At 40.3% G+C, this 25241-nt stretch overlaps 1 protein-coding gene across 3 annotated transcripts in view; it reads right to left on the reverse strand.

Moving 5' to 3' along the window:
- Positions 1–1328: 1328 nt before the first annotated feature.
- The window catches only part of LOC129755307 (regulator of G-protein signaling loco-like), a 132716-nt gene continuing 108803 nt past the window's right edge, over positions 1329–25241 (reverse strand). Inside the window, exons 2-7 of one of the 3 annotated variants that reach the window (XM_055751740.1) lie at positions 22173–23263; positions 15426–15770; positions 14735–15363; positions 4653–5785; positions 4101–4589; positions 1329–2216 (exon numbers count right to left, since the gene is read on the reverse strand). In XM_055751740.1, the coding sequence (XP_055607715.1) occupies positions 1621–2216; positions 4101–4589; positions 4653–5785; positions 14735–15363; positions 15426–15770; positions 22173–22979 (3999 nt within the window). In that variant the 5' untranslated portion in view covers positions 22980–23263 and the 3' untranslated portion in view covers positions 1329–1620. Of the gene's footprint in view, positions 2217–3791; positions 3916–4100; positions 4590–4652; positions 5786–14734; positions 15364–15425; positions 15771–22172; positions 23264–25241 lie in introns of all 3 variants that reach the window. The other 2 variants (XR_008739229.1, XM_055751739.1) reach the window with 2 other exon arrangements.

Genomic DNA, 25241 nt, shown 5'->3' on the forward strand with positions numbered 1-25241 from the left:
TGGCAGATGTTTCGTTTCAAAGGACTTTGTGATTGAGCACTTTCTATATGCCAATGGAAGCAGCAATATTCAGTGGATTGAAACACGGTATTCTTGAATTTTTTTGTAAATATATTTTTGAAAAAAATCTTTGTTTAAGCATTGAATTATTATAATTTTGGTTTTAAATATTAGCTTGTAGTAAAATTAGAAAATAGATTTCATACAAAAAAGTTTAAAATTTCATTGCTTGGTATATAAAAATAATTTCAGGACTGTGCGTCAAGGAAGAACCTGTAACGAATGATCACTAGAATGACAAAAATTCCAACTTTGACTCGATTTGATTTGCCCGGGAGCAAAAGACACCAACCATTAAACAAATTGTTAACACATCATGAGGGAAAGCAAACAAGGAAAACATTCGAGTCATCGTCCGGGACGTTTTAACTACCTACATACATATGCACGGTTGGAATTCGGAATTGGATAGGAAGGATGAGGAAGAAGGTGCTACACAGACTGTAACGATGACCACAAGAGATATCATATTCTCGTTTGTTCCATACTGTGCAATGCCACTGCAAACTGTGCTAATGCTTCCAGATTGGTGGTTAGCATCGGGATTCACGTTCAATGAAAATTTCTTGGAACCAGTGTTCGGACAACTCGATCTAAATGAGAGCAAGAAATCCGACATCTAGACACTCATTGTACTTATACGATAACTCTCGGCAGGTTTTACTAACACTGACTAGAATGCGGTACAAAACGGACAGTCACGTTTCAGGTTGAACAGAACTGTTGATAAAGTTGAATTCTTAATTGTTTCAAATGAATTGAGTCGTCAAATATCGGATGAACCTGTCATTCAATCGGTCGAAATCGTTTGGGATGTCTTGCCTAGTTGAGCAAGGTTTGTTTTATTAAAGTTTTCATTCGATTTTCTTCGTTATTCTTCGATAAACCAAAAGAAACCAAATTTTGATTTGAAGTTACAAAAAAGGGGGTCGAACGGAGGTCCTACAGGATCAAATCGATAGTATGCAATAGAAATGTAATAAGTTAACGGAGGTTTAGAATAACACAAACTCCAATCAATATCAGAAGAAGGAATAAGATACCGTGGTTGAATTAAAGGGAATCTTTACATTGCTTTGATTCAGTAGAATTATTCAACCAAGTAGGCTCACAACACAACACATAATCAAGGAATAGGAATTTAATGGAGCCGCATGATGGTTGACATTTCTTAAAAAAGAGAAAAATGGCAAGTCACAATACAGGGTAAAAATCAGTTACCAAAGATTGTGGAGTGTGATATCTTTTGAAAGAATTCTTTTGAGATATATTTTTTATAAAATATATTAGAAATATATGTATTCTCTCATCTAGTCTTACGTTTTAAAAATCGGCAAAATAATACATGTTTTCACAGTTCGACAAAAATAAATAAAACGATGAAAAAAAATACACACGCGCTAAGATAGAACTGCAATATCTTGAAAAAAAAAACACTCGCTTCAAAAGCCTTCAAATTTACCGACAGTTTGATAAAAAGTTAAATTTTAAAATATTTTTTCATTATTCCTTCAACCTAGCTCTAGCTATTTTAGTATTGTGCTAATGTTTCTTTACATTCTATACAAAGCTGCTACTCGCATGATCCAGGTAGATATTTCTAGTCTGCTTCCCACTTCCGGTCTGCCGGTCTTTCGCAACACTCTGGCTACTACTGCTAGTGGTGGTGCTATTACCGTTACCATTGTTGCTTCTGACACCGGTGGGACTGGTGCTACTGCTGGTGGTGGACAGGTTTCCCAGGGTGGAAGTGCTCAAGTTGGTGCTACTGCTTCCACCGCCACTCGGTCCCGTATGGCCCCAGTTGGAAGGTTTGATGGGTAGGATTTTGGGCTTCGGTGGAAGCGGTGGCGGACCCTTCTGGTTGTCTCCATCATAGTTACTGGTGCTGCTATTGCTGCTGCTGTTACTAGTCGTACTACTGGTAGTACTGCAGCCACTGCCTAAACTCGTAGTAAGTTGCTGATGGTTGTGATTCTGTTGATAGTTATGGCTTCCTTTTGATTGCAACGCATGATCCGGGATATCCCGGCAACAGTCCGCATCGATCGACCTTCGGTGGTGGCTGTTCATAAGAGCGCCTCGAATCGGTGAACTTTCCGGGGTATTGCAAGGGTTGGTTGGAATCTGGTGGTGGTTGAAAATCATTGTCGTTTCTAGAAAAGGAAAAATGAAAATCGAAGTTAATGTTTGGTAATTTTATTTTTGATTCAACAGATTCACAGTTACAGTTAACAAAACTACAAACATTGCAGAAACATTTAACTAAGCGTTGAGGTGCTTTCCATGGCAAGACTACAACTTACAAAAAGTTGGCATCAGAAAGAAAAACACTTAACAACATAAATGCATTACATATTTCCTTAAACAAATTCAAGAATTCATTAACTTCTTTTGATTAAAAAAATGCTTTTCTAAAATTTTGGTAATTTTTTATAATGGATATGGAATCCTAAAGGAGTCAGATGAGTATAAGAAAAACATAGAAAACTTAAAAATAACAAAAAAAAGGGCAAGAGTTAGCTTCAACATGTTCAGATTGGAGTGTCCTACCCCCTTATTCCCCGTAAAGCTGAAAACTTTATTAGAGAAAAAAGTAGGAAAACACTAATGTTATGAAATCGCTTGGTACATCTTCGAACCTGAGATTGCAGGTTCAAGTTCTGCCGGTGAGCCGTTGAATCTTTTTCTAAAAATTCATGATATTCACGACTTAGGTTCTTTCGTTCTTTGATACCTCATGTTTCTCTAATTCTATCCATCACCTACGAAAATAGGAAAACACCCTGATTCCGAAAATCAGCAAAGGTAAAAGTATGAAAGCAATCATAATCAGAGGATGAAGAAAATAAGTTGAAAACCTTGAATCTCCCCTTGAAGCATACGTAAAGATGACAAAGTCTGAAGACAAAATCCTGGTCTGAAAAAAAAAACACCCTATTCAAACCTGAGTAACCATGGTAAAGCAAAGAAAAAAATGAGAATAAATTCTAGTGAGGGGAAAAATCTTGAAGACAAAACTGTTAACCTAAGTACAATTTCATAATCAAATGAAGAGCAAATAAGAAAGAAGAAATCTTAAACCCCTTTCGAAGCTCATGGTCAATGGGGATAATACATTTGAAGAAAAAATCCCAAATCCAAGTTCATGACATTACAAAAATTAAGAATAAGCTGAAGATCCATAGCATACTCCTGAACCCGAAACTCAGAAAAGATGGAAGGAAAAATGGTTAAATTACGAACTCAGATATAAGCTAATGGTCAGGACCAGGAAAAATCTCGACATCAGAAAATTTAAAAAAAAAGTGGACAAATTATGAAAGCGGAATTACAAACCCGATCATAAACTCTTTTTAAAAGGAATAAAAAAAATTGAACCCGATCTTGAGCACTGAGCACGTGTAATAAACTCATGATAATGATGATACATGAATTCATGAGTGTTCACGTAAAAAGCGCATTTGATAATCTTCTCAACATTGTTTTTTTTTTATTTGACTAGGTCACAAGATTTACAAACTACAACACAAGTTAGCTCCAAACATTTCGTTAAATCTAAAACTTCCAAATCAAATGCTACAACACGGTGGGATGAATCATCCAATAGGATGAAAATCCCTGAAAAAAAAACTACAACACGAGGTGCAAGTAAAGCTTAAACAACTAATAAATACTGTGCCAACCCGAAACAACGTTACAGACATATTTTACAACGATTAGATAGATACCATTGCTTGTTATCGTTTTGCTGCAAGAGTTTGTTGTTTCCAAACATGGTTTTTAGGATGAGTTAGAGTTAGATAGCGTCTCATTTCACACTCATTGGCATTTCGATAACGCTAGAAAAGCTTCCTGTTAGTGGAGAAAATGGGTCAGAAGAGGGGTTAAAATTGTAAATTATTGGAGGCCAGGATACGTTGTCCTCGAGCATTCAGAAATTTATGTGAAATTTACAAGTTCTGATGAAAAAAATTCGAAAAAATGTTTAAGGAAATGCTCAAGGACAATCTTCTTATCTTAAAAGAGAGAAACCCTACCTGCAAAACTATTCTCCGACAGGGAACCGTTTCCGTTATCATCCACCAGACCGGCCGACGGGGACGCATTACAGCGCATGGAAAGGTTGTTCAAACAACTTTCACTAGAAGCGGACTGCACGACACCCAGCGAAGAAACTACACTTCCTCCCTGAGTTCTCGGAGTAGATTCGACGGCAATTCCCCGAGAACCAGTAATCGAAAGTCGTGGCGCAGGTTGGGGTTTATTGATTTGCTGCAGCGATCCGGTTTGAAGGGCTGCAGCCCCCGGGTGAATACTGGTGGAAGAAGGATATTCAGCGGATTCGGGTCGCTTGCCCGGTTTTCGTACGAACTTGGATACACCGGAACTCGAAGCTGCACCGGTTGAGGTGGCACTGGTGAAGTTCTCCTTATCCTTAAGAAAGTCCGGCAGCTCGAAGTTGATTTCGGTACCTCGCTGATCTTCGAGACGACTCCGTTGGGCTCGTTTAAGGCCTTCCAGAAGTTCTGTGGAAGAATAAAATCAACTTTAGTTTAAAATATTACAACCAAAGAATTTTAAGGTTTTACCATCATTTTGGGATCTGGTGGGGATTTGCAATTTAACTCCTGCCTTCAGCTTGGCGATGATTGGTTTCTTACTACCAGTTGCAACATTTCCAACACTCTCTCCATCCTCGGACCCGGCTGTAGAGCACTTCTTGCTCTTAGCTCCCCGGCCACTATCCGAGGGCGCATTGGATCCTCGTCGTCGAAACCGATCCCCAGCGCCTCCTCTTCTAGTGGATGAACTGTCCGAAGTACAGTCGTCAGGAACCTTCCCATTGGCAATTTTACCATTCATCAACTCATTGAACACCTTGTTGGTGATCTCATCGAGCATGTTTAACTCGTGCCGACTACCGTCATCTTTCAAATCTTCTTTACTTTTGAAATGATTGTTATTATTGTTGATGTACCCCTGGGATCCACCGTGAGTCGTAGCCAATTTCTTCCCTATGTTACTATTAATGTAGGAAGCTGAGTTCCCACTTGTCGCATTTGCCCCCAGACCACCCGATTGAGCTTGCTGATAGTTAAGCTGCTGTTGAAAATGGCTAACTATCTGCTGATGGGTCGTAGTCGCGATCACAGGTAGTGGAGGCGCCGCTACTCCATGCCCACCTTGTTGAGTCCTCTCCGATCTCGATGCAATCGTCCGCGTGAGATCCTGATGAAAGTCATTCTCGCTCCCGTTACGAACCTGTAACCACAGCCCATCCACACTGGTCACCGGATAGGTCATGTCCAGGAAAGCATCCTTCGAGTAAACGTTCATCTGATCCAGCTCGTAGTTGTACTTGGCCAGAATGGGTCTCAGAACATCCCCCAACGGTTTAGTAGCCTTACTCTTGACGGAAATCATTTTCCGATTCGGCAAACTCAGTTTGAACACCACCCGCTGATCGATGTTGACCTCCTTGCCGGCGAGACTAGATGACGGGCCGTCCAGATCCAGCGGTTTGTGGTTCCCAGCTAGAAAGGCTTCGTAGGCGTTGTAAACGATGCCTCGTTTCTCCAGCAATCGCTCGACTAGCTCTTTGATGGTTTCGTTGGAACGGGTCTGAACCACCGTCGTGGCTCCGTTCGACAATATCACACGACACAGGCTGTTGCGGGTGTCGTCCTGCTCGTAGGACGATTTACCGATGGCGGCGTCGAAACTGGTGAAATGAAGTACAAAATGTTATTTGAGATTGGGTCAAAAGCGCTGAAATCTTTGTATCTGATAATGAAAACATTAGGGTAGCCGGCTCAAATTCAGAGTTTAAAGTGGATGAAATCAATGACATACAACAATCGACGAAGGTTCACTTGCAAAGTTCGTATTGTAATTTCATCTCGACTATACCAAGGTCAAATTCTACACTCGATTCGGAGTGGACTACGACGTCATAGCGACGTTTCCTAGAACCTTCAAGGGTTTTACTTCCACTAGATTAAGGATGTTCATCTTAACTCCTAGGATACTACGTGAAACTGTTGTTAAAAAAGCTGAAATACTACGCCTTTGGTTGTCAGTCATATCAAAGGAGAGACGAATAAGCAGTATTCGGATTGTCTTTTTCCAGCATATCTTTCAAAAGTCTTATTTCATGCGATTTTCTTCAGGAAAAATACCTTGATTATCATACGAACATCGCTCAGAGGCAGCGCTTTTTCAAATTCGGTCAAAGTACCTTAAATTGCTTTTTAAAGTTACATTACCGTAAAAACATCATGCCTATCATCACTTCGGAGTGTTCTGGGAATGGAGCCTCCAAGTCAACGCTCAGAACAGCCTCAAACGTGACTGTAGACCAGGCATGTCAAACTGGGGGTACGCGGGCCGCATGCGGCCCGCGGCCTAGGTCAATGCGGCCCGCGTAGCTCCTTCTTAAATTGTCACAAAAAAAACACCACCGATTTTTATGTAAAATATTACTGCAAAAAAACTAAAGCTGAATGTACCGATTTAACTGATTTTGGCTGCGGCCCTCCACGTCATAGAAAATTTTTAATGCGGCCCGCACACCTAAACGAGTTTGACATGCCTGCTGTAGACTTTCCAAAACCAAACCGTGTTCTTTGCCTATGAAAATTCCTTCTCTCCAAAAGAGCACGAACCTCAACCGCGGTTGAAACAGAAGTCTGCTGCCCAACATCGTCGTACGGCACGACCGTTGGTCAAAATTGCCAGCTATTACTTGATGGTTGTTTTGTATGATGACTTTCACGTCGTCAATCGTATGATATCGATGTATATTGCATCAACCTGTTTCTTTCTTTCTATTTGGTTAAAACAAAACGAAGTGTACTCTAAAATATTGGTACTCACCGATCTGCCAGGCATGAACCTATGCTGTTCAGCGGCAATATAATGTGTGGAAGCGCGTAAGAGGGCTTGACTTACAAAAATTTCGAAAAGCTTGGATCCTGCCGATAAACTCGTAGTGCCTCGATATTGTGTAGCGCTATATTTCGTTACCCTGTAATATGTCCACATTACATAAGCATTTCCGCGACAATACAACATTGCTATCGGTTAGCCCCTCGTACGTCGAACGTCCATCCTTCTCGCCGTCCTCTCCCCACTCAGTCGTCATCGCACACGCAACTCACGTACACCTCTCGAGCGGGCATTCGACCGAACGACGCGTAGGTTCAATCGCGGGTAAAGTGGCATGTCGCATTACCGGATCACGCATGAAGGTAAGAACCAAATATATGACGAGAGAACTATCCTTTGTCCTGGCACGGCCGCACAGATATTGCTTCACATTTCGTCGTTCGCCATTTTTGAAGACAGGAAACATGAAGGAATTTTTCCAATAGTCCGGGAATTTACGTTGTTGAAATGATCGGTTATAGATTTGGGCTAGCGGCAACGAGAGAGCTTCGATGCATCGACTGTGAATAAAAGCCGGAATTCCATCAGGTCCAGGAGCAAAAGAACTTTTCAGTTTCCTTGCGGCATTTTTGATGAGCTCTTGATCTATCTCGAAGGTGTTGAACTCTATAGAATCCGCCGGGACGTGAAACGTGGCATCAGTGCACTCAGTTTCGGAAGAGGCAGTGTCCAGAAAGACCACCCGAAAATGCTCAGCAAATAAATTGCAACACCTATCTGGAGAATCACCAACAGCATCGTTGTAAAAGACTGAAGTAAGTAGGAAGCTCGATTTTTGTTTCGAATTTACGAAAGTCCAAAAACTTCGAGGGTTTTTACGTAAACCAGATTGTACACGCAGAACATGGTTTTTATACAATGATGAATTGAGTCTGCGGTAGGCTGTGCTTGCTGCTTTGGACTGTTGTTGAGAGTCAACCGTTCAATTTTTCCGAAGCCTTCCCAAACATGCATTTTTTTCGCGTCGAAGTTGTCGCAAACTGGGCGTGCTCCAAGCAGGTGTAACCGGACATTTAAATCTAGGAACATGCAAATTCAACCAAATACCAATCCAATTACAGAAAGATTCAGTCATAACGTCTACTGATGCGTTGTCGAAAACTGCATCCCAGTCAATGCTGTTCAAGTACTGTAAAAGCAGCGAAAAGTCCGTCTTCCGAAAATTTAACGGTCTACTCCTACGATCCGAAGTGTTTGGTGAGGTGTTACTTGCCAACACAGCAGCTGGTAAATCGAATGCGACAGGTGGGTGGTGCAAATCTACAGGTACCAAAATCTCTCTTACTTCTAAAGGTTTATGCGATGAACCTTTTCTATGTATAAAAAGTTCAACGAGATTCACGTTACCATTATCGTCACAACATTTTTACCCTAACTTGATGTAGTTGACGCCCTGGAGAAGAGATTCATCAAGTTTAAGGTGCTTTACCACCGGACGCTTGTAAAGGTTAAGACCCTAAAGGAAGTCGTGAAGGAGAGAATCCATCTATCAACTACCACCAACGTCAATCAGCCCTCAAGTTCTATAGTGATCCATAACAGGACTTCTTCACTACTTATATTTCATGGTCGCTACGAGACATCATCGCGCTTTAAGGCCATGTTTCGGGACATGATGAAGTAACCTGACTTCGAAACGCTGCAGCGTAACTGTTATGAACAAGTGAGATCCTCGGAAAGCGGTTCGGCAACCAGCAGCGCCATAAAAAAACAACATCTTTGACCTGAGGACGGATGGACGTAATAAGTCAATTTGTAGATTAGGTGGCACAATACGTCAACCATCATTTATTTATTTATTGGATCCATTGCTTCAGCCTTTAATCTTTACTAGTCTTAATAAAATATCTAAGAATACGCTAGCTTAAATCTATTTTTGATTTGTTGTCTGGACATTTCTAGTTCAATTACATTGACATGAGCGTTGTAGGGCGCCATCATTTTATAAATTGGTTCATTCCGAGCACCTAGTTGTGGATTCGGTTTGTTAGCTTGAACGGTCTTATGCTGCGCAAATTGCTACGCCTTTCGTTACAACACGTCGATTGATTTTCTACGATTTTCTAGGGAATCCAATCCTACCCGTATATAAGGCTCGATATTCCGACATTTCTTCATGCCAACTGAGGTTCCTTAGAGCGAATCTTAGAGATTTTTTTGGACTCGTTCTATTCTGTTTCTATGTACATTGTAGTACGGCTGCCACACTAAAAACACTGGCGTATTCGAGGGCAGGTCAGATATGTAAGACCAACATAAATCGAAACAATGGTGTAAGGATTGTTCAGCTCGTGACAAATCCTACTTAGGCTACCGTAGAAGGAGTTTGCTTTGGCAACGACTTGTTCGATATGTTTTGAAAAACTGAGTTCCGCATCCAACTCAACGCCTAGGTCCTTCACCGACGATTTTCTAGCAATGATACTGCTCTTTTCGAAACGATATTCTTGCAAGATGTTACTCATCTGCCGAGAAAAAGTTATCGTGTTACATTTTGAGGCATTAATTTTCAATCCAAAGCGCTGCAACACTTATTTATTTACATAGTATTCCGTCTCACGACATAACTTGACGAACATAATTCCTAAAATTCACTCGGTTCATAGGAACCGTTCTCCAATTTCTCGGGCACCCCACGTTGGCCAGATCACGCTCCACTTGGTCTAACCACCTCGCTCGTTGCGCCCCCGCTCGTCTTGTTCCTACCGGATTCGTAGCGAACACCTGTTTTGCAGGACAGTCGTCCGGCATTCTCGCAACATGTCCAGCCCAGCGTATCCGGCCAGCTTTCACCACCTTCTGGATACTGAGTTCGCCGTAGAGTCGCGCGAGCTCGTGGTTCATCCTTCGCCTCCACACTCCGTTCTCCTGTACGCCGCCAAAGATGGTTCTTAACACTCGTCGCTCGAATACTCCGAGTGTACGCAGGTCCTCCTCGAGCAATATCCATGTCTCGTACCCGTAGAGAACAACCGGTCTAATAAGCGTCATATACAGGTTACACTTCGTACGAGGGCTAAATCTTCTCGACCGCAGTTGCTTGTGGAGTCCATAGTAGGCACGACTTCCGCTGATAATTCGCCTCCGGATCTCACGGCTGGTGTCATTGTCTGCGGTCACCAGTGAGCCGAGATAGACAAAGTCTTCGACTATCTCCAGCTCGTCGCCGTCGATCATGACCTTGTTATTACTGGACAAGCGGGTTCGATCGGTCTCGGATCCGCAGGCCAGCATGTACTTCGTCTTGGACGTATTAATCATCAACCCAAACCTTCCTGCTTCGCGTTTCAGTTTGCGGTAGATCTCCTCCACCGCCGCAGATGATCTGCCGACTATATCAATGTCATCGGCAAAGCAGATAAGTTGACTGGATCTGTTGAAAATCGTGCCCCGCATTTCGCCCACCGCTCGTCGAATAACACCTTCTAGCGCCACGTTGAACATCATGCAGGATAGACCATCACCTTGTCGAAGCCCCCTGCGCGATTCGAATGAACTCGACAATTCACCCGAAATCCGCACACAGCACTGCGTTCCATCTATCGTCGCCTTGATCAGTCTGATTAGCTTCCCGGAAAAGCCGTTCTCGTCCATGATTTTCCATAGCTCGTTACGGTCGATCGTGTCGTATGCGCCTTTGAAGTCGATGAATAGATGATGCGTAGGGACTTGGTGTTCACGGCATTTTTGGAGGATTTGCCGTAATGTGAATATCTGGTCCGTCGTAGACCGTCCCTCCATGAAGCCGGCCTGATGACTTCCCACGAATCTGTTTGCTTGTGGCGTGAGGCGGCGGAGTAGGATTCGGGACAACACTTTGTAGGCGGCATTGAGGACAGTGATCGCTCGGTAGTTCTCACAGTCCAATTTGTCGCCCTTCTTGTAGATGGGGCATATTACCCCCTCCTTCCACTCCTCCGGTAGCTGTTCTATGTCCCAGATCCGGACTATCAACCGGTGTAGGCAATCGGCCAACCTGTCCGGGCCCATTTTGATGAGTTCAGCTGCGATGCCATCCTTCCCAGCCGACTTGTTTCTATTCAGCTGGCGAATGGCTTCCTTAACTTCACTCATCGTTGGGAGTGGCTCCTCTTCGTCGTTGGCTACGCCGGCGATGTACCTTCCCCCACCGTCTTGATGTCCTTATCCCGGCACATTTCGGCTTGCGGCACGAAGCCTTTGCGGGATGCGTTGAGTTTCTGATAGAACTTTCGTGTTTCTTGGGAACGATGCAGCTGCTCCAGCTCCTCGAGCTCCTCCTCCTCCAGGCGGCGCTTTTTCTCCTGGAAAAGTCGGACTCGCTGCCTCTTCCGCTGTCGGTGATTTTCCACATTTCGACGGGTGCCTCTTTGCACTACTGCCGCCCGCGCGGCATTCTCTTCGTCCATCACCCTCCTACACTCCTCGTCGAACCAGTCGTTCCGTCGAGATCGCTCCACATAACCGATGACGTTCTCCGCAGCACTGTTGATGGCTGTTTTGATGGTATCCCAACAGTCCTCGAGAGGGGCTTCGTCAAGCTCGCCCTCTGCCGGCAGCGCTGCTTCGACCGATTGCGCGTAGTCTGCCGCGACCTCAGGTTGCTTCAGTCGCGCGATATTTAACCGAGGCGGGCGCCGGTTTCGCGTGTTGTTCACTACGGAGAGTTTTGGGCGCATCTTCATCATCACCAGATAATGGTCCGACTCGATGTTGGCGCCACGACAGGATCTGACGTCGATGATGTCCGAAAAGTGCCGGCTGTCGATCAAAACGTGGTCGATCTGTGATTGAGTTTGGTACGGTGATCTCCAGGTATACTTGTGTGGGAGGCGGTGCTGAAAAAAGGTACTACGTACGGCCATTCGTTTGGAGGCGGCGAAATCAATGAGTCTGAGGCCGTTTTCGTTGGTCAGCCGGTGCACGCTGAACCTTCCAATTGTCGGTTTAAATTCCTCCTCCTGGCCGACCTGAGCATTGAAATCCCCGATGACGATCTTGATATCATGTTTTGGGCAACGGTCGTATTCACGCTCCAGCTGCGCGTAGAATTCGTCTTTGTCGTCACCGGTACTTCCGAGGTGAGGGCTGTGCACGTTGATGATGCTGATGTTGAAGAACCGGCCCTTGATTCTCAACCGGCACATTCGTGAGTTGATCGGCCACCACCCGATCACGCGCTTTTGCATCTTTCCCATCACTATAAAAGCTGTTCCAAGCTCGTGTGTGTTGCCGCAGCTCTGGTAGATGGCACGACCATCTGGATACGTTCGTACCGTGGAGCCCTTCCAGCATACCTCCTGCAGCGCTACGATGTCGAATTTGCGGCTCTTCAATTCGTTGGAGAGCACGTGGGTACTGCCCACAAAATTTAGAGATCGGCAGTTCCATGTTCCAAGTTTCCAATCGCTAGTCCCTTTTCGTCGCGTGGGTCTTTGCCGATTTCCATCCGAAATTTGTTGTTCGTTATTCGTTGCTTATGTTTTTTAGTAGTCACAGGCTCGCAAGGCCCGCAGCTAACCCCACTATCTCGCAGGAGGACCGTCGTGATGTTGCTGTTTTGGGTCCCGAACACCACCAGGACGTTGTTGCACTCCGCACGCCGCCCCTAACATGGAGAACAGACGCGTACGAAGCCCCCTAACTCATTCTGCATGCGACCAAAGCATCCACCGGGGTTGGGTACCCGATCTCCGCTAAGGTTGCTCGCACCCCAGCTAGTACCACGGGGAGGTAGAGAATCGGAGTTGCAGACAAGAGGTGATATGACCACTACCCGAAGGTTGGGTGTATGGGGTCTCGAGTTGCACATTGTCTACTTCACTAGCCCGCTGCAACACTTAGAAAACCTATATAGCGCGTTTTGCAGAGTCAAGCAATCCTTGGGGTTTCGAACTGGAAGGAACATCTTCAGATCACCTGCGTATATCAAAACATACGTCACGCAACACTCCGGGAAACTCGTTCATAACAGCAGAGACCGAAAACAGCATGAACATTGTGTGGTACACAACCGAGTAATCAGAGATCTACTGTCTCTACCCTAGTCGGTGTGTGTATGGCATCTCGTATATGGGCAAATATCAGCATTCTCGTGCGCACGCTATTCTCAGCATGCCCTGTAGTGCGTCAGCCGTTGTACGGGTAAGTCTTATCACCGGAGGTACCGTACCCTCGCGACTCGGGTGATTTCCCGTGTGAAGTTAGCCATTGCACAAACATGTAAGTGCAACACAATTTGATGACACGACACATCCGAAACTAAGCTGTATACTGTGTCTGTGTTGATCTACTTTTGTTGCGTGTCGTCCGCATCACAGCACAGTACTGTGTGCGACACAAAATCCGACACAGTGTTTTCATGTGCCGGTCCTGAAACTATGTGATTATCATTGTTGCTCCTGCCAGCAAGCTTTTTTCAATTCGTTGCCTACCTGCCAGCAGCCGAACTGGAAAGAACACAATGTGAGTGAAGAGCTTCGCCATTGAAAATACGAAAGATGCTGGCTAGTCAAGCACGACGGGTGAAAAAATAGCCTTGCTCGTAACAACACTGTGTTGCGTGCTGAGCACACTGTGCTATTCTCATCACGACACAACTGGAAACTGTGTCGTGTTAATCTGATGCAACACAACAAAATTGAAGTGCTATGCCAAACCGAAGTGTCGCACACAGAAATTTATGTGTCAGCACTCCAGGTTTAGTGTTACACGATATGTTCTGTGTTGTGTTTGTGTTTTTCCTCGGTCTTTGCATAACTTTGATGAAAAGAAGGGGTCCCAAGTGACTCTCTTGTGGTACACAACTGTTAACCGGGAATACGCTGGATCTCGCATTATCATGCTTCACGAACTGGATTTTTTCTGTTAGGTTAGAACCAATCTACTGAAGACAAGTACCGCTAATTCCATTTTTACATAGAACTGACAGGAGAGCATTAATGTTAATGCATAATCCATTGAGTAGTTCATCACATACTTTTCGAACAATCACCCAATTTATTTAAATAAATATTTTTATAATTCAGTTAGGTGTCTGGGGTAAAATGCAACAAAATGCAAATCAAAGAAATACCTTGTTAATCTCGTTTCCACGTGCTGGAATATGAATGTTTTGCATCACGCGTTTGTAAACATTGAAATTTAACATCCTTATTTTCAGAAAATATGTGAAAATTAGTTTTTACAGACCAACAAATTACTGCAACTGGTGTTGTCATGCGTAATGGTCTTCAAGGTCTCATCATCTTTTAAACTTTTGATGCATAAGGGGTTGGATTAACTGTGAACATAAGTTTTTTAGAAGCCATTGAAGTTGAAAATTGTTTCATGTTGCCTCAGTTGACGGTACTAAACAAAAATCAAAAAAAAACTTGAAAAAACAAAACTTTTCATGAAAACTCATCAACAGATTTTAAATTGTATTTGATGATTATTTTTATACAAACTGCTCTAATCGTTTTAGACGCATAAAATAAAACAATCAACAACACAATTCGTATTTTTTTTAATAGTTCGGCAAACAAATAGAATAAATCCGGCCAAAATCCGGGCTTTGAAATCAATTAAATCCGAGCAACCGGGCTGGACCGGACTATCTCAAAGTTCGCACTTTTGAAACGTCACGCCTTTTTGAAATTTAGTTTTAAATTTTCTTGGAGGGTAATTCTTATCCCCAAAATTCAAAATTCGAGCCGATTTTACAAACAACGCCACACCAAAAGAATTAACAAAAAGCACTTACCTCGCCAAGGAACTTCTAGAACTATGAATATCACTAGTGGAATTGGTCGACAGGACCTTCAGCGTATTGCTACTGCCACCCCCGTTGGACAGGGACCCCGATTTACCCCCGCTGCCACTGTCCTTTTTCAGCTCCTGATCGCCTCGATCCTTGGATTTGCAGCGGGTTTTGCGGTGCCAGGGAAGCAACGACTTTCGCCGCCGATCCTCGGCATTGCTTAGCGATTTCTTCAGCTTGGTGGAAGCCTGAATGGTGAAGCTCGTCTTTAGCAGTGGATCTAGGAGCTCCCCCGGATAGGGTAGCGGCTGCCCTTTGGCCTCGGCATCCAGACACACCTTGTACATATCGTTCTTGATAAACCTCTGGTAGCTGTCGAACTTCATAAGGTTGAAAATCTGTTTCTGAGCTGCCGCGAAAAGGGTTTGCTCCGCTTGGGGCAAGTTTTCCTTGGCAATGTTTCGGGCAATCGAGTCCACATTGACCGGATCGCTACAGCCCGATTCTAGATGTTTGGTGAAGATGGCTTGGGCTTCCCTGGCCCTTTCTTCTCGATCCGTTAGGTGCCTGTATTTCTCGCAAGCAGTCCAGAAGTAGATGTTCTCCCCGGAAAATTCTTTCTTCAAAAATTCCTAAAATAAGGAAAATCGTTATAAGCAATTAAACTTAAATATAACTAACAGTAAATACTAACCGAAAAAGTGTGCAGTCCGGCGGCATCTTCCAGCAGTTTTTCGAACGAGGTGCCCCAAGAAGCGACCCCAGTTGGCCCCACACTGACGGTTCCCGTCGTCGTTGAGGTCGGAACAGAATCCGTTGTCACCGAACTTGCAGCATCCCCGTAAGGGTTGTACCCACTTTTGGTGGAACTGTAATCATCGTCAATCGATTTGGTGTAGACGTCGCTCTCGGAAGCGGCCAGGGAAGAGGGCCGCCGATGTGAACTGGACCCGGGAGTGCGCTGTTCCCCGGAGCGAGACCGCAGCGATGATTGGCCCCATCGCCGGAACGGCGAAGCATTGTGGTTTATTTGTTTGTTCTGAAAAGTAGGAAAGTTGTGGGTAGGAACGTGTTAATGAGCTTCAGGCAATGTGGTTTTCCAAGCGTGAATCTTTAGTCGCTAAACGTAATTAAAAGGAAGCTTTGGGGACATTGGTGAATCCAGTCAACATGTTTGGGAAGAAAAACTTTACGGTTAACTAATGCTTTTATAGTAAAACAAAACTATTCAGGTATTGATTTTTTTGATTTTTTTGAGTATGTATGTTTAAGCGCGATTCAATACCCAATTCAAACCATCACTTACACCATACAGATAATTATTTTTATCGTAAGTTTTGAAATTGAAAATTTCATAAACAAATTTAACCAAACAATACAACCTCATCATATTGATTTTTTATTTATAATTTTTAAACGGTTGAAGATACGCTTTGTAGAAGTAAAATAATCATAGAAAAATGATTTAAATATAATGTAAATAAGAATGTTAATTTATTTCGAGTTTTTAAAGTAAACGGAGACATTTTCCTTAAATTTCCTTTCAGTAGACAAACACTTATTATTGGTAGTGTAGTTTGCGTCTCACAACGAGACTCCCAGTTCCACCCAACTCCCAAGCAAAACTTTGCGCTCTGGAGAAGGAAATGTTTCAAAGCTTCCCATGCTCGGAAATAATTCAAGCAGAAGCTTTGAGCGAAGCTTTTCTCAACTCACACTTTAGCGAGAGCGTGTGAAGCTTGGATACAGTGGAACCTTTTGGATAACGGAGGTGTATCGTTGATAGATCGATAGAAATGTATTAATTTTAAACATATTTTAAGCCAATTGATTTTGTATGAGAAGCATTCAAGAATCTGTAAGAAAAAAAAATCGCCGAATGACTTTAACATTTTATTGTGCTCGTTGAGACCTATGAAACTCCAGCAAATTTATATCATACGAGAATAAAATTTTCTACGGCAAAAAAAGACAATTTGAGTGAAATAAATATGAAAAAAAAAAAAGATTTTAAAGATTTTTTAGAAACCAAACCAATCAGTGAACTCGAAATCATAAAATTGAAAAAAAAAATAAGTTGTTGAAAATTAATTATTGGTTGATGTTGAAAATTATCTGCCAGTATACTTATATGTCGAAGTTTTTTCAACGAACTTTAATTTACTTTGCATCAAATTTAGGAAAAACCTTTTTATCGTAAAAAGTTGATTCTGGTACAATCTAAGCTTAGTAAAAGAGCAATAACAAAAATTTAAATGCCAAAATTTGAGTCAGAATTCCGAATATTTTGATTAATTTATGATTTTTTTTTCTGATGAATATAATGTGGCATTTTTTAAATGGATTACAGACACTAAGTTAACTTTTTTTTAGTTCGGGTCAAAAAAAATTAGTTGATTTTTCAAATTTTCAAACTTAAATTATGAAAGACAATTTTGAGCACTTGAATGTCTTTCTCGAAAAAATAAATAGACCTAGTTTTTTGAGGAAGTGGGGGCATTATTGCTAATCTTTGTGCGATGTTAAGGATATCGTGAGATATGTTTTTTTTGTGTTACATTTCTGTTTGTATTTTTGATTCTTTTTTTAAACTAAAATATTAGGTAAGTATATGTTATTTTTACTCGAATCTTATGGTTCATGGGGACTAGGTATAACTTTTTTTTTTATTTATTGAAATGAACTAAAAGTAGGATTGAGGGTTAAATGTCAAAAAGTTAGAAAAAACCCTATTTGTTTGGCAGATATGACGTATGTTCGTTGACCTGAAGCAATGGTATGGTATTCTTATAAAAACAATCAGGCCTTCTTCAATTCTCTTATTTTCAAATAGGTATGGTTCATTCTTAAATCATATTTGATGTAACGTCTCATTTAGTTCAATCATCAATCATATCTAAGATGATTCAGCCACCATGTGAGGTTAATTGGACATTGCAGAATTTTTCAGAATCAGGTTGCCGAAATTACAATAAAAATCTATAATTTCATAGAATTTTGAGCAAATTTGCATCACAGAATCTTTATCACAGGATACAGAATTTCAAAAATATTTACTGATTTGACAGATTTTTAGACGTATTTGACGTATTTGACGTATTTCTCAAATTCTAAACTTTTATGTCAACATTATTTTGGGTTCCTAACTTCGTATTGAAAATTCATGATAAATTTATTATTGTTAAATATTTTTTCTCATGCAAAAAGAAAAGAGACACAATTTTTCATGGCTTTTTTATGAATTCAATCCTTTTTTCATCACAGAAAGTATTTTTTTTTCACAAATACACAGAATTTAATTTTCGGCAACTTTGGCCGTACGTTGACCAATGCAGGGCGATTGGAAATTTAATTTGATTTTTACGGAAGGAGTAAAAAAAACTCAAGATCGGAGTTCGTTCGATTACATAAACGTCGAAAACGTTACTTATTTTCACATTAGAAAACGCGAAATCTTCAACGGCTAATTTCCCGAGGACATTGAAGGCCAATTTGCCCAAAAACCTCAAAAATATCTTATCCCAACAATTTAAGGCCGCAGGCTGTGGATGTTAAACAATAATATTTTTAAGCGAAATTTTTCCAGGAATTCAAATGTCCCAGAAAAATCGTTTGTACCACTTTATTTTTCTAAAGAACATATGTTGGGTAAGACTAAGAAACTTTGTTTTTTTCTCGCATAAACGCAGATATTTTAAAACGTCTTTAATAAAAACATATAAAATTGCACCTTTTGAACACTTGATTCGCAAACTATAATAAACATGAAACCTCAACGATTAAACAAAAAATTGTGAATCATAAAACAGTGATTTAAATAAAAATCTTGCAAAAATATCAAGTTCTTCGTAAATCTTTTTTAGAATTAAGAAACCCGGCAAATAGCTTCTATTCCTTGCTGACATTATATACCAAAAAATAAGTAACCATGGAAAAAAAATTATTTTTGAACATGTAAATGTTCATTTACATGTAAACATGAAAAAAAAACTGCCCAACAAACATAAAATCGCATTAAAAATGAAACCTTAAATCGTCAACAATGTTAATGCGAATCGCAATTCATACAAAATAAGTAAACGATCGTAAAAATGATTACTTAGTCGGTATAAATCGGATATGATAAAAAGTCCGTCATGTTTGCAAATTTGTACTCCCGCGCCGGATTCAAGTGAGAAAACAATCTTGTTGTTCTCTCTGCGATAAATATTGCAACCAGAATGATAAAAATCAGATAGCTCATTTGGAAAAAATGTCCAATGAGAGAAGCAGCAAATTGTCGCTGGCAACGGTTTGTATGCATTGACAGCAAAACTTACGCTCTCTCGCATACTTTCAAGATGTACGAACAAGGTGTTGAATATCAAATTTGTATAATGCTTATCGCTTAAGGCAGAATTTAAAAATCTGTATGAATATCGCCTCCACTTTTGTAAGTAAATACGAAAAAACAGCATTTTATGCATGAATTTTTATGCAATGATTCTATAATATATATGAAATGTATTACCAAATTACTTAAGAAATATACCTACAAAATTGGTTGCCACCAGATTGCCCGGTTTTATCCGGGTTTGTCCGGATATTTGATACCAAATTTGGGAACAGCCCAGCCTGGCCCGGTTGCCTGGATTTCATTGAAAAATGCCCGGATTTTGCCCTGATTTTGCCCGGATTTTTTCACTTTATTTGGCATATCTAACAAAAACAATTGTTTGTAACTTTTTTGATCTTAACTTTTGTTGAATAGTTTCTGGGTTTTGACAAAATTTGCCAGAATATTGCCCAGATTTTTGGTCGTCAATTTAGAAATGAAATGCCCGGATTTTGCCAGGTTTTTTTAGAAGCTTGCCCGGTTTGTCCAGCTCGGATACGTGCTGAAAAAATTCTGGCAACCTTATACAAAAATATTTGCTGGGTGTCAATTATCGAAATTTTCACCTCAAAGAATGTTACTAGAAAATCAAAACTGAACCCCGTATTCACATAAAATCCCACAAAGGAGCATTTAAACTGAATTACAAAATTAATGAAATTAATATATGTAGGTACTAGCACAAAATCCCATGCAAAATTTGGGCCAGAATACTACGGAAAGGTGTCGTGCAACAAACCTGAATTTTGTATGGAATTACGTGAAGTTTGTTCGGAATGAACAAAAAAAATACAGTTGTTTATCAATAATTTTGGTTTTTATCAACCGAATAATCTTTTAATTTGAGTGCTTAAAGCTTAATTCATGACAATATTTCATCTGAAGAACGCATTTCTATTAAAGTATATACAGGTATAACGGGTATATAAGCGTCGATTAACGATCATTCGTGTATTTTTCTTAATTGATACTCCTAACTAATTTTTGAAACTCAATATCACTTTTAATAAAAACCCTTAACAAAATGGAACTTTGGGATAGACTATTTTATACATAAAAATGGAGACGATTTCTTTGTAACACCATCACGTATAATCGGACAGTAGGAATGAATTGAAATTTGGTATCCGAGAGTTTTTCGGGTCAGAGATGGTTTGTATAATAGTTTCGAAAATCTCAATTTTCATGGAAGGGGGGCTCCCATACAAAATCAACTTGAAATGAGATAAAACTCGAACCATTTTAAGATGATTTTCATGACAATTGATTCACGAGCACGGAAATGTTAAAGACATGTAGATGAAGTTATACTTTATCTTATGATTTTTAAGTAAAAGGTAAAACGAAGTTTACCGGGTCAGCTAGTTTGTCATAGTAAAAGCTTCTTGAATAACTATAATGAAAACAAATCGGCCGATAGAGAGTTAAGAAATTGGTGCAAAACTGGGTTTTCATGTTTTTTTCAAACAAAAGTTCTCATAATTCCATATAAATTTCAGGCTCATTGCGCCATCTATTTTTGTGGTCCGTTCCCCCAAGTTTAGCATTGGACTTTGTGCTAGGTCTAGGATCTATTTTAGCTTGCAACTTATAACATTTTTATAAGTCGGCTGATTTGGGGACTCTAGTGTCCATTAAGTAATATTCCCAGAGACGAACCAGCCAAAGGCTGAAAGTCTCTTAATATAAAGAAAAAAAACTTTTTAAAGATCGAAGGCTTTTGAATATTAAGAAGATTCAGAAACACATTTCAACGCTTTTACGAATAAATTTTTCATAATATTAGTTTTTTCTTAATAAATTTTACGTGATCGCACACATTAATTTTGAATAAAACTAACGTGCGCAGTAGACTGGCTCATAACGGAAAAATGCCTTATATTCCACGCGGCACCCCCTAGGTTGGTGCCTTTAAACTCGTTGCGCTAATTCAGGACTGGATGGAACGCTTCCAAAATTTTTATTGCTATTTCTGGCAGCAAAAACCATCCAAAAAAGTTGTGGGAGGTGTAAAAATTTAAGAATTTGAAATTTCCATACAAAGCTAGCAGCGGTCTAATGCGCATATTAGGAACACTTCCCCCTATCTGATCATAAAATTTCGTGACGTCACAGCGCTTGGCAAGCTTGTGTTTGGCGCAATGTGATGTCACAAAACTGAATCGCTCTAAAATAAATTGGAGTCAAAATTTTCAAAAATCTAAATAGGTGATTTATAATATCAACGATAAATTGATACTATTCTGAAATTTTCATAAATTTGATACAATAGAAGAGCAGAAAAAACCGTTATTGTAAAAAAAATCAGAAAAGTGGAAAAAGTGGCGCATTGTGATATCACGGTTTTTTCGCTTACATTTTGATAACTATTCGTTCAATAAAACAACTTTGGATTAATATTGTCGCGATTTAAATTCTGAACTTAGAGGTATATTTTTTTCTATGTGCTTTATGAATTGTCAAATTTACATACAATATACAAAAAAAAATTATTTGGTAACGTTGTGACGTCACGGTATGGGTCTATTAGATTTAAAAAAAATTATTCCGGTTAAAAATAGTTTTTCTCTAAAATGCAGTATTCTAAAGGTACGGATGCTCGTTTTTTTATTGAATTAGGTTCATCAAGGAGACTCTAAAGGTCACATTAAACTAGCGAAAAAAGTAATGACCTTATTTGGCTTCTATGAGGAGCTGAAATCCACCAACATCTACAGAAGGCTATTGAAAAAGCTCAAAAGCAATTTGAACTCACTTGGTGAAAATTTCTGAGTTCTACCAAATTTTTATCTTTATAACACATTTCAAAAGCAAGACCTATTTAGGTAACTTTTGATCGATGATCTCAACTTAAACGAATGTTGTGATAGATGTCGACCTAGAAATTAATTTAGACTCTTCTTAAGGCGATTGCACATTAAAATAAACTCGCCTTACGTAACCAGCACCTTCATGAATTACTAAGTAGTTGTAGTGACTTGAAAATCGCTCCCACAATAATGCACATAAAATTAACCCTTCGGGGCAATTTAACACCCCGTGAAAAACAAATCGCATTTTCCTTACATCATCTCCCGGCATCGGCATCGACATCATCATCATCATCTTGGTGGTGCTGCTGGCTGGAAAAGACACTGCCGCACCGCCATTGTTCGGATGCTGTTGCGGGATGATGGCCCTTCGGATGGTGGAACTGGGGAGAGGAACCACAACAACAGAACAACCACTGCTGCTGGTCCCATCATCGGAAGATGTCGTTGAGGTTGACGTCGACGACAGCGACAACGACAAGGTATCGCTGACATTCGCGGTCGATGAGGAGCTGTCACCGGCTGCATTCGTCTTCACTGCACTACCCGAACCCCCCGCACCACCACCCGACGAAGACGATGACGAAGTTGTCGACGACGAAGAACAGCTGTTGTAGATTTCGTTCTCTTTGATGAATCCCATGAGCGTCGTCGTCGTCGTAGGGTGCTGATGATGATGCGGGTGATGGTGATGCTGGCTGAGGTGATTCAGAAGATGGGGACGATCACTTGTCAGAAGCATCGTGGAAGATGAGGGTGGCGGCTTGGCAGAAGACGACGGACTTGGCGGGGGCAGCGATAGCGATAGGCTCGATAGAGACGAAGCCGGGCTGTTGTGCAGGAAATTTCTCCGGCGTTGGTGTTGCTGAAGTTGTCGCAGAGCGCTGCCAAGCCCTCGGAGTGATCCACCCGAAGCCAACGAGGAAGAAGAAGAGGAAGATGACGGTGATGACGCACTGGATGAGGAACGGATCGAGGACAGAGACGAGGGCGTGGACGAGGTGGTGGTGCAGGGTGACGGCGTCGTAGATGGTGAAGAATCGCCGCTATTGTTTTCGTTCATTCATTCAACCTTTTCGTAAACCGAACGGAGCGGTTTAACTGTTTTCTTCGGGTGTTTTTCCTTCTTCTTAGTTTTCGGTTTCTTCTCCCGGAATATTTCGTTAGATTTCCGGCTACACTTGATTGGGCACTATGTTACCAGCGATATCCCAATCAACTTGACGACCGTTAACGGTCTAAGATCACTTAGCTGGAACCAGTTTTTGGGCACTGGAGAAAGACTTTTCAGTTTCAAATCTCTTCACTTTAGTATTTGCAATGTCATTTTGATGTTCACTTGAAAATCTATTGGGAAATGACATTTTTTAATAATCAGTTGTATAAGTCCACAAGTGCGTCGATGAAAGCATATCAAACCAGGCGTAGACAGCGATGAACAGCTGATTTTTTTTATTGGTTATTTTGTAAATCGGTATGAGATGTTGAAAAGCTTATTACATGAACATAAGGGTCGCAACGAGTGTATAAAAAAAATCATCAAATATTAAAAACCAACCATATAAATTTTGCGAATTAGCCAAAAACCTAACCTCCGCAAAATCAAACTTGATTAAGGGGTGCCTCAAAGGGCTCAAAGTGACAATTTTGTAACTCTAACAATCGCTAAGGCTCAGATATGTCTTCAACGTCAAGATCTGAGATGTTAGCTCGAAACATTTTTCGACTTTCTGGGAATGTGATTTTTTTTTGTTCTGCTTACAACAGAGTTGTTAGCGATTTTTAATTTAAAAATTCCAAAGTTCTCCCGTTTTTTTTTCAGGTATTTGGTCCGATTTAATTTCGTTTACTAACGAACGAAAATAAGAGATTATGAGGCAAATCTACATCGAGACTGTAGGAAACTACACTTACATTTTGAAATAAATTTAGATATATTTTTGAAATTCCGCGATGTGTCGAAATTCCCGGTTTTTCTTGGTTTCTCGATGACGCGATGAAATTCTAAAGTTTTCTTCGGTATTCCCGGTTCGCTAGCTACCTAATTGTTGCCAATTTTTGCATGGAAAATGTATCAAAAATCGCTCCAAACCTTATGTAGCCCATTTGAATGTTTTGATGGTATCTAAGACCTAATTTTCATTTAGAACGGTCCATTCACTTTCCGCTAGGTTGGTCCTAAAATAATTTTAAAAAAACTTAAAAAACAGGAAAAAAAAATTAATGACAAATTACAGTTTGCAACCAGTTTCTTGTCTTTGTCTATTTTTCGTCATAATTTTTATGTTATTTTTAATTTTTTTTTGTTCAAAACTTGGAGAAATTTGACATTGAAATTCATTTTTATCCTATTTTCTGGGATTTTTTTTCATCCTTTTAGGACCACTCTAGTGGGAAACAAACTGACCACGCTAGTGTAAAAATTATGTCTTTGAAACTTTCAAATGGGTTACATGAGGTTTGAAGCGATTTGTGTTGTATTTTCCATACCGATTCTTAAGTATTCCAAAAAAATCTGCAGTGTTTTCAAAACAAAAACGACAGTCCCAGAAAGTCAATTTTCATCAATTTTTTTTCTTTTCGAAATAACCTCAGATCTTGACGTTTCTAAGTCATAAATCATGAAAATTAAAATTTCGATTATTCCATATTCTTTTGGTGCTTATTTTATTAAACCTTTGAGGTACACATGAATCAAGTCGAAATGGCCTGAAATTTTGTCACTGGTCAGGTTTTGGGCCAATCTTCAAAATGTATATGGTCGGTTTTTGAAATTCGACATGGCCATTTTGGCTGCCATCTTAATGAACATGTATCTTATAAGAAACATCCGTAATTTGCATTGAAAGCTATGGGAAAAATTAACGAATGTACGCTGTACAAAAATAAAATACATAGTCTCAAATTAACCCTTTGTTATATGATTTCTATTATTTCCATAAAAATTATTTTAAACAGTTAGAAATTATGTGTACATCAAGAAAAAAACTAAAGAAAATAAGATTTTTCATTCTTTATGCTTTATTTGTTGCAAATTTGTTAATTTATGAAACGAAGGGTTAAGACTCTCAATGGATAAGATTATGGGAAGATTATGGGCTAAATTATAAAACAGTCCGGCCCGGTACGGTTGACCGGATGTCACTGAAAAATACCCGGATATTGCTTGGATTCATTCACTATATTCGGCAAATAAAAAAAAAACAGATTGTATTGTAGAATTTTTGTTTATGCTTCCAAAACGAAATTTGTTTGAGCAAATTTTATAAAAAAAAATCCAGAAAGGTTTTTTGGCATCCTAAAATACGACCCAAAATCTACGATA

Source organism: Uranotaenia lowii, chromosome 3 (assembly GCF_029784155.1).
Source record: "Uranotaenia lowii strain MFRU-FL chromosome 3, ASM2978415v1, whole genome shotgun sequence".
Taxonomy (NCBI): domain Eukaryota; kingdom Metazoa; phylum Arthropoda; class Insecta; order Diptera; family Culicidae; genus Uranotaenia; species Uranotaenia lowii.